Source organism: Pinus tabuliformis, chromosome 1_2 (genome assembly GCF_031772625.1).
Source record: "Pinus tabuliformis cultivar Carrire ecotype Pingquan chromosome 1_2, CPIR1, whole genome shotgun sequence".
In the NCBI taxonomy this organism is placed as follows: Eukaryota; Viridiplantae; Streptophyta; class Pinopsida; order Pinales; family Pinaceae; genus Pinus; species Pinus tabuliformis.
In genome coordinates, this window is record NC_142298.1 from 1,056,931,928 (window position 1) to 1,056,941,676 (window position 9,749).

General features: G+C 41.4%; 1 protein-coding gene across 2 annotated transcripts; it reads right to left on the reverse strand.

Moving 5' to 3' along the window:
* Positions 1-5,591: 5,591 nt before the first annotated feature.
* Positions 5,592-8,800, reverse strand: LOC149209769 (uncharacterized). Of its 2 annotated transcripts, XM_089394317.1 has the most exons (3): positions 8,574-8,800; positions 6,040-8,218; positions 5,592-5,905 (listed from the first exon to the last, which is right to left on the reverse strand). In XM_089394317.1, exon 2 carries the CDS (start codon positions 8,165-8,167, stop codon positions 6,188-6,190), a length of 1,980 nt encoding a protein of 659 aa, XP_089250443.1. In that variant the 5' UTR covers positions 8,168-8,218; positions 8,574-8,800; the 3' UTR covers positions 5,592-5,905; positions 6,040-6,187. The 2 variants fall into 2 exon arrangements, with proteins under 2 accessions (XP_089250443.1, XP_089250442.1); XM_089394316.1 differs by having other exon boundaries at positions 6,040-8,800.
* Positions 8,801-9,749: the final 949 nt, after the last annotated feature.

The window sequence follows — 9,749 nt, forward strand, 5'->3', positions numbered from 1 at the left end:
TGGGTTGACTCATCTTCTGGTTGGAGGGTTGTTGTGACACATGCTGGGCTGGCTGACCAAAGGAGACTTTGCTGGTTGAAGCATCCTGTTGACCGCCGAAACGAACACATACATTTTTCTTGTTTCTGATTTGTCTTCTGTAAGATCTGCTTATATGTTCTATCTGCATTTTGCTTATCTACTTGTATGATTGCTGTGAGAAAAGTGAAATTGCTCTTAGCATAGAACATCTACAAAACTTTACATGGTATCGGAGCTGAGGTGAAGACAAACTCTATCTATAGCAATCATCATCAAAGGAAATGGATTCCTCTAAGCTTGAATTCAGGGAGAATGACAAGCTGACTGGAAGTGATGACTTCCATGCCTGGAAGATGTTATCAGATCTCAAATTAGAAGATCATGATCTCCTAGATCATGTGACAGGGAAGATTCAAGAACCTCCATCAAATGCCTCTGCTGCTGTTAAACACAAGTATAAGAAGGGAGAAATCAGAGCAAAGCTGCTGATCAGGGAATCCATAAATCGGTCTCTCTCTTGAGCATCCGAATTTGGTTCTGTGCAACGGCGAAGGAGTGCGCGTCTCTTGTACGTGGCTCCGAAGATGCAGATCTGAAATAAAGTGCCATGGGTGAAGTAGACTTGCGCAGGGAGGCGTAAGTCACGCAGACGGTAGGCTGGTATATCACTGTGCAGGAGGCAGCACAAAGGATTATACAGTCGGAATTAATAAACCTGAACAAGGGTCTCTGAGTTCGTTGATCCAAGGGGAATAACTACGCAGTTCTAATGCGTACTGTTCACACGCATTGCTGAGGATGCGAAGGAGTTATACTTGGAGCCGATGACTGTTTGTTAGCTGTTCCTCGTACGCTCGACAGGCAAGGGTTTGCGCAGGTCGAGGGTGCAGGAACGGGCTGGAGATGGGATTCGAACAGCGAATGGGACGTAAATAACTGCGCAGGTTTATAGAGTATTGGGTGACCCGCGTGGGTTCTCATTCCCGGGATAAACACGCAGGAAACATTATACTGTGACAGCTGGGCGCTGGATTGATAGATGGTTTAAGGCGTTGGCCGAATAACAGATTCATAAGAAGTGCTGTATGGTATAGCGCAGTCCTTTTGTGCAGTCTTACCGGAGCATCATCTTATGAGTGGTGATATATGGTGCAACATGGACGCATACACGCGTAAGGCCCGTCTCTTGGTCTCGGCAGAAGGCTGGTTTATAGTCGCGGTGTGGAGCTGTCACGTGGACAAGCCAGAGGGCCGTTACGTGGATAGTAATAAATAACTTATGCAGGGTTATAGGCGGTGGTATGCCGGATAATCACACAGGTCTGTTGAAAGGTTGCCGCGTAGACAGAGGTCTGCGACTGTCACGTGGCCAGGAATTTACAGGACCGCGCAGAGGCATATCTGAACAGCGGGTTGTTGAAGCGATAGATCAGTGATCTGTTGTGGAACCGTCACGTGGACAAGCCGGAAGGCTACTACGTGGACGGAGGAATATAATCTACGCAGGTTTACGGGCGATGGTATGACCGGATAACCGCACAGGACTGAGTATAAGTCCACGAGTTATTGGGTTGACGTATCTACAGGTGGATCGTTGCCGAGAGGTAGACACGTAGACAATAACAACTGCAGAGTCGTTGGCGGCTGGGCGCGTAGGCTGTGACATATATATATATATATATATGCAGGGTTATATATATGCGACAGAACGTTCGGAAGCAACCAGCGAAGTATGTAGCAGGTCTACCGGGAGGTAGACACGTGGACGAAGTTTATAACACAGCGCAGAGATATAAAAAGGTTGGCAAATAGATTGTGGTATACGAGGTCGCAGTTTATTGGATTGCCTTATCAGTGGAGCGGGTTGCCGAAAGACTGACGTGTGGCAAAGATATATGGCGCAATAGAGATTGGGTTGCGCAGGTATATCCGAACACCAGCACGTGGGTGGTAACAACATCGTGCAGAACCGAATTAAGAGGACAGCACGTAGGTGTGTAGGCATAGGCCTGCTATAATAATATAAAGTGTGGCCGTAAGAGTGTCGGCACACTTGGTTATGTGAATATTGTATTATTTGGGTTAATAAAACATTGTTGGGTGAACTCGGTTGGAGTTGCCCTCTCATATATTGTTATTGGTGTTTCTTCATATGGTTAATGTGATCAGCTGAATGATTGAATGTTGATCAAGGTTAATATATGTTGACTTATATGGCATGGTTCATGGCTCATCCAATTGTGAAAGAGGCCATCATGGCTCAGGGACACCCTCGAAGATGCTGAGGGTCATGCTGCCCCAAGGGGAACATTCCGAGAAAGCAAGAAGCCGTGTAGATACCAAGGGTATCTAGCTGCCATGAGTACTATTATACAATCTGAACCTGGATCTTTTGAGGAAGCCATCAAGCATCAAGTCTGGAAGGATGCTATGCATGAAGAATATGAGGCTATTATGAAGAATGATGTCTGGGATGTGGTCCCGAGACCGAAGGACAAATCTGTTGTCACCGCTAAATGGCTCTACAAGATTAAACATGGATCTGATGGGAGTGCTGAAAAGTTTAAGGCAAGATTTGTTGCCCGTGGCTTCTCTCAAAAGGAAGGAATTGACTATGACGATATATTTGCACCTGTGGCTCGATATACCACCATCCGATCCATCATAGCCCTTGCTGCTACGCAAGGATGGAGTCTTCATCAGATGGATGTCAAGACCGCTTTTTTGCATGGTGCAATAAAGGAAGAGGTGTATGTAGAACAACCTCTGGGATTTGAAGTTCAAGATCGAGACACTTATGTCTGCAGGTTGAAGAAAGCCCTCTATGGGTTAAAGCAAGCACCCAGAGCTTGGTATAAGAGGATGGATAGTTACTTGATGAAGCTGGGCTTCACTCGAAGCAATGCTGATCCAAACCTTTACTTTAAGGTTGTGGAAGGAAAGCCTCTCATTCTAGTGCTGTATGTGGACGACCTCTTCCTGACAGGTGATGACCCTCTCATTCATCAATGTAAGAGGGAGCTTGCTGCTGAGTTCGAGATGAAAGACCTAGAACTGATGCACTATTTCCTAGGCCTGGAGGTCTGGCAGAGACCTGGAGAGATTTTCCTTTCTCAAGGAAAGTATATTGTGAAGCTTCTGGAAAGATTTGGGATGGTGGACTGTAAGTCCGTGTCGACACCAATGGAACTCAACTTTAAGAAGTTGAGTGGCAGCGCTGCAGGGCCTATCTTGGCCAATCCTACTGAGTATCGTCAACTCATAGGAGCTTTGATGTTCTTAGTGAACACCCGTCCGGACATATGTTTTGCAGTGAATACTTTGAGTCAACAGATGGTTGAGCCTCATCTTTTTCACTGGGTTGGTGCCAAGAATCTTTTGAGATATCTTGGGGGCACGATAAACCATGGGCTGAGATACACTGCCGGGAGTGTGATACTCCGGGGATATACTGATGCCGATTGGGCTGGCAGTGTGGTGGATCGTAAGAGCACATCTGGATGCTGTTTCAATCTTGGTTCTGCTTCGATCTCATGGATGAGCAGGAAGCAGAAGTCGGTGGCTTTGAGCACCGCGGAGGCCGAATACATTGCTGCTAGTATGGCCTATTGTGAAGCAGTTTGGTTGAGGAAGCTCTTTAGTGAGCTGTTCCAACATGTGCTAGATACCACTGTAATACTCTGTGATAATCAGAGTGGGATTCGTATGACTGAGAATCCTGTGTTCCACGACCGATCCAAGCATATTGATATCAGGTACCACTTTATCCGGGATATGGTACAGCGAGGCGCCGTAAGGCTCGATCATATAGGCACTGATGAGCAGGTCGCGGATATTCTCACTAAGCCCCTGGGGAAGGTCAAGTTCCTAACCTTCCGTGAGAGTCTTGGTGTCGTGGAAAGACCCTATGATGTGGGTCCTGTTGGACGATGAGCTCTGGGAGCTCTGGGGGGCTTTGGGGATAGCTTCTCGGAGCTATAAGCACTCATAATGCTTCTGCCCCACCCTTGTGATTATTGAGCTGGTTCGCCACTCATTTAATCTGTGCCCCGTATGCATCCTACCCATTGAGTTCAGGGCTCATGGGAAGTACCTCTCATTTGGCCAATGAGGTGTGGAAAAGCTAGAGACTATTAGCAAAGACTGATGGACGCATCAGAAATTGCCGTACTCTCTATCTAGGATGGCATGGTCCAACCACTTGATCTGGGATCAAGATTTGTGAGGTCTGGGACCTCTGGACTGATTATGTCAGTCGGGGAATGATGTCTTTGTGACTGACCCACTTCTGTTCTGAAATAAAGAAGCCAGCAAAGCAAGTTTCGGCGGGATGACTCACGATGTTAATTGCACTAATAGATGGAGTTCTCCCTAGTTGAGAGGGAGTGTTAAATTTGGACAACTAGGTCCAAACTCCATGTTCTGATGCTCAGATTAAGAGGCTAATATTTTTGTTGGATTCCTCTTTCTGAGAGGTGTAAAATCCATATAAAAATAGTCTTAATCCGATGAGCAGAACTTATATTTTGAATTTATTATTCTTAATAAATTATATGTGCAAGGTCAGCCAGTTTTGTAATGTAGGCTCACATGCCCAACAGATGTGTCACACACCCTCATTGATGGATATATATACAGGAAAAGTTGGAGAGAATTTGAATAGAACACAACTCACATCTTCCTCTCTCATCCTAAAAAGTACGAGCTACCTGGAGGACGAATTTCAGCCACACGTGGGAAGGACGAAGAGGTTTTTTCTGCTGCTAGGGTTTCTGCTGCTAGGGTTTCGCAGAAGTTTGACCAGCGTTGACTTTGGTCAACGCTTGGTCCAAACAAGCTGAAAACTTGTGGGAGGTTCGATTGTTGAAGGCTGTACTACCTGGCACAAAAATCGAGGTCAAAGGGTTGACCGTTTTGCTGCTGCGTTGACTTTTAGCTTGCTGCCCCTGCGTTGACTTTTCAGGACAGCGTTGACTTTTGTAGAACTGACTTGGGTTGACTCATCTTCTGGTTGGAGGGTTGTTGTGACACATGCTGGGCTGGCTGACCAAAGGAGACTTTGCTGGTTGAAGCATCCTGTTGACCGCCGAAACGAACACATACATTTTTCTTGTTTCTGATTTGTCTTCTGTAAGATCTGCTTATATGTTCTATCTGCATTTTGCTTATCTACTTGTATGATTGCTGTGAGAAAAGTGAAATTGCTCTTAGCATAGAACATCTACAAAACTTTACAAACATCCGTAATGAAATCAAACAGTCACTAGCTTCCTTTTACTGAAGAAGACTTTTACAAGCATTGAGCAGTTTCTAAATGTTGAACTTCAGAAAAAGAAAGATTCAGTGAATTGCACCTGTTGTCCTTCAAAGTGTACCAGAAAGACTCCTTCAAACTTGCCGGTAAATTAAAACAGCATCCATCAACATAACTTCACTTCTCATAAAAAGTACATTTATCCCAATGACCAGTGAGAGGGACTTGCTTACATTCACAGAGCATTCAACAAGATCAGAGGTGCCATAGGCACTGGAAGTCAAGTGATTTCATTGATATTCAAAGCAGAGAAGAAAATGATGGACAAAAACATTGAATTGCAAAAGAATCGGGAGCTGACAGTAAATTCATATATAAATGATATGCAAGAGAAATGCACAGACACACATATGCCTGAAAGAAACTCGTCACATGGTGAATCATTATGCATCCTTGTTCAAAAGAGCAGCTTAAAATATCTACAAGAAAACGAGAAGAAGTCTCAACAATTGTCCTGTCGCATTGAACTCAGTTACACCAAGTAAAGAAAGAGTGCCTAGACTTGGGCAGAAAATGATAGGACCAGAAGTCAAAGGATGTTCTCCTTTCTAATACATGTAGTGAAGTAACCTGTAATACGAAAAAGGAAACTCTAGTTTAACCAGTAAATGACACAAACTAAGTTCAAAGACATTGAACGCAATGCACAATTAGCAAATGAATTTAGAAGGAATGAGGTACGGGAAAATGACAAGAATACTCACAGTGAGGGTGCTCTGAAATAGCTTAAGTGAAACCCTCTTTACTTCTCTACATCTTTTATAAATCACCTTGATCAGTTGATTTGTCAGTTGCATCAGTTAAGAAAGCAGGCAGTTACATAATCTTGCTTCTCATGACTCATTGAGGTTGTTAAGGTGGAGGTGGCTGGCTCTGTTGGGCCGAGACACGTATATGATCAACAGTTGTACGGATATCCTCTCTAAATGGGCCTACAGTGGTGTTTTTCTTTACCTTGATTTCCAGTAAACTATTTTCAATATTATATAGCTCCATATCCTCGATCTCAAGAGCTGAACCCACCTTCGAATTAATCACAGCAGCATCTGTTACCCATTTTCTAATATCTTCATCTGTAATCTTATTTTTGCTATAATATTCTTTTCCAAAATTCTCCTTGATTTTTGTAACCTCATTATTAAAGTCATTACTACTTCGTAACTTCCCTTCATGCATCAACATTGGGCCAGCCAGGTTTTGGACATTCTCATCAAGTTTGCATCCCAAACCAACTCTGTTTTCTTCTAATTTATTACAATCAGTTACTAATTGAGTAAGTAATCTGATTCTGTAGCTCCAACCTCTTCGAATCTCAATTAATTGAATATCATTAGGCCACTGTTGGGCCTCTCTGATAGTATAATCAACTTTTGCCACTGCATTCATATAAGGCCTAACATAATGTTCTTCAAAATCATTATCATTTTGCAGTTCCAATTCCAGTTGTCCTCTTATCACTGATATGCTTCTGTTCAATAATTGGGCCCTATTGGCCAATTCCCATGTATTTTTCAACAAACTTTCTTTATTTCCTAAGTTATCTACAATGACCTTTCTTATGCTACTAAGAGCTGTTTTTGCTAGTTCTGTTTTGTTGCCGATCTCTGTTTCTGGTGGCAGGGTAGCAGGCTCTACAGGAGACCTGATTGTTGTAGGACCCGCATATAATGGTTCAGCACACAAAGCATTTTTGTATTCCCTTATTTCTGCATCCTTTTCATCAATTTGTCTCCTCATTCTCTCAAGAAGAGCTGTGTGCTCGTCGACCTTAGCTTGTATAACCTGTGCTGTTGCTTGATTTAATTTGACAGCATCAGAAGCTGCCATATCAGATATATCGAAAGTGGCTGAAGGAAATTCCATCTTTTTTTTCTCCCTACCTGTAGATTTTTCTGACTCCATTACCAAAGTTATATTTTTATCAGCATATTTGAAATCGTTAGGCACAAGCAATTCATTATCAACTGTAGGTTGAGGGCTAGCTTGAATTTTCTTTAACAGTTCTTCTCTGCTCCTCAGCTCAGTATCCAGGTCTATTTCCTTTCCCTCTCCCTGGCTAGATGGAACCGGAGATACTGTATAAAGGGACTGTGAAGGGTCTGGCATGGGGTGGAGGTCATTACCACTTGGACTCTTCAAGAAATCAGATGACTTTTCTATCTCTGCAGCATTTGCTTTCTTGTTTTTCTTCTCCTTAGTGACCTCGTGTTCTCTTGGCCTTTTGGAACCTTGGTGCTCTTCATCTCCACCATCGTCACCAGTACCTCCACAGGATTGCATTATTGACTTTAAGGGAAATTCTATTGTTAGTACACCTTTCCCTGTAGAAGTGGTTGAAGTAGTTCCAGCTTGATTTGTGCTTACATTTGTAGCTTCTGTGGTTGTTCTCCCCAATTGCTGTGTTTGTGGTGTACCTGTATGCTGAGTAGTTTGAGCAACGGCAGAAATACCAGTACCAAAATCTGGGTTTCTTAACCATTCAAGAAGCATTTTGGTAAATGCAGAAGTGAGCTGTGGAGAAGATCCAAGGGCTCCAGTTTCTGTTTGGTCTCGATTAGTCTTTAGAAAATACTGTGCCTCATCTCCCTCATCATTATCACCCTGATCCCAGCTGGGCAAAGGATCTGAGGAGTCATTCTTTTCAGAGATGGAGTCAACATTCACCTTCCCTCTTTTTATTCTGGATACTTCAGTGTAATCAATGTTTCTTACTGTTCCCTCACTGGAGTGAGGCTGATTGAAAAGATTTGAGTATTTAAACTCTATCATTAATTTCTCCAAAAGTCCTTTGGGATCATATCCCTCCAGAGCTTCCGCTTTGCTTAAGCCCATATGATCTCACTTAGAAGCTTCAGACCTCAAATGTGCAATGTTGGAAATAGTCTGCCCACTCAAACAAATGGGTATAGGATAAAAATGCTTGGCTTTGTTTAGATGAATATCTCAATCAACAAAATACCAATATTGAATATTCTAAATAGTACCCTTTTCCTTTCACAAGGTTTTTGAACCTCTCAGTGACGCATTTGGTAGTCAGAATTTTCATAATACCAAAAACAGAGCAATGATAAACCCTCCAAAAATATTGGTTGGTCCTATGTTTCACCCTTCAGGCTATGCCTGCAATAATTCTGAGTATGTTTTGGCGCCCGCTATTTTAAATGTCTTTGATAAGGGAAGAAGAAATAAAAAAATCAATAGATATTGGCTTCAGGGGTCAAAAGAGTGTATCTCTTACCTGAATCCATCGACTTGATAACCCCATGATCACTGTCAAATGCCTTAGGTAGTTCTCGGAAGTTGAACACCTCTGGTGCACAGGCCGCCTGAGCTAATCTGGAGCTTCAACCAGGCTCGTGTAATCGTCGTACATGGACAATGGACGGGCAATGTATACTAGTGAACTGGTTGTATCACCCTCATGAGTGGTCAAGGCAAATCTTGCTATCAACTCGAAGGAATCGATTGCATGACAGTTGAAAAAGTAATCTGTTTCAACTGACACATGCACACATGTTTAAAAATCATTTTAAATTTATTTAAAAAATAGAGTAATTTTCATTTAAAAATATTAACTAATATATCAATTAAATAACTAGATAGAAATTAAAATTATTAGCTAATATATAAATTAAATGACTATATAGAAATTAAAATAATTAGTTTAGAATATATTTGAGAGGATCAAAATTAAAAATATGTATAATTAAAATAATTAGTTTGTAATATATTTCACAGGGTCAAAATTAAATTAGTTTAGAATATATTTCACATGGTCAAAATTAAATTAGTTTAGAATATATTTGACAGGGTCAAAATTAAATGACTAGATAGAAATTGAAATAATTAGTTTAGAATATAGTTCACAGGTTCAAAATTAAAATGATATAAAATATATATATATTACATTTTAATGTGTAAAAAAATAAAAAATAAACTAAAGTATAATTTTATTTTATTTTATTATTATAGTAATTAATTTATTTTTTATTAATTATGTTTTGATTTTTTTGGGTGTTGGTTTTTTGGTTTGGGTTTTGGTTCTAATTAGGGGCATTGCTCTTTTTCTATACATTTTTTTTTTAATTGTGGGTTCCCATCTCATCCCTAGTTTCCTTTCTATTTATGCTTTTTTTTATTTTTCCCATTATTGGATGGGTTAGTAGTATTGAGTTGTTCAAATGCTTCTTGTTGTTGGGGGAAAGTAGGATGAACAAATTTCACCAAAAATTTTGTCGACGATGTGGGGGGTTAGTTTGTTGTTGACCTTAGAAAGGGAAATATGGATTTCCTTATGGTGGATTTCAATAGAAAGGAGGAGATGTTGACACACCATCGGAATTACACATAGGATAATGTGTCCCCTCCATAGGGTAGTTGTTAACCTAAGTAGGAGTACTATGATAGTAGTCTA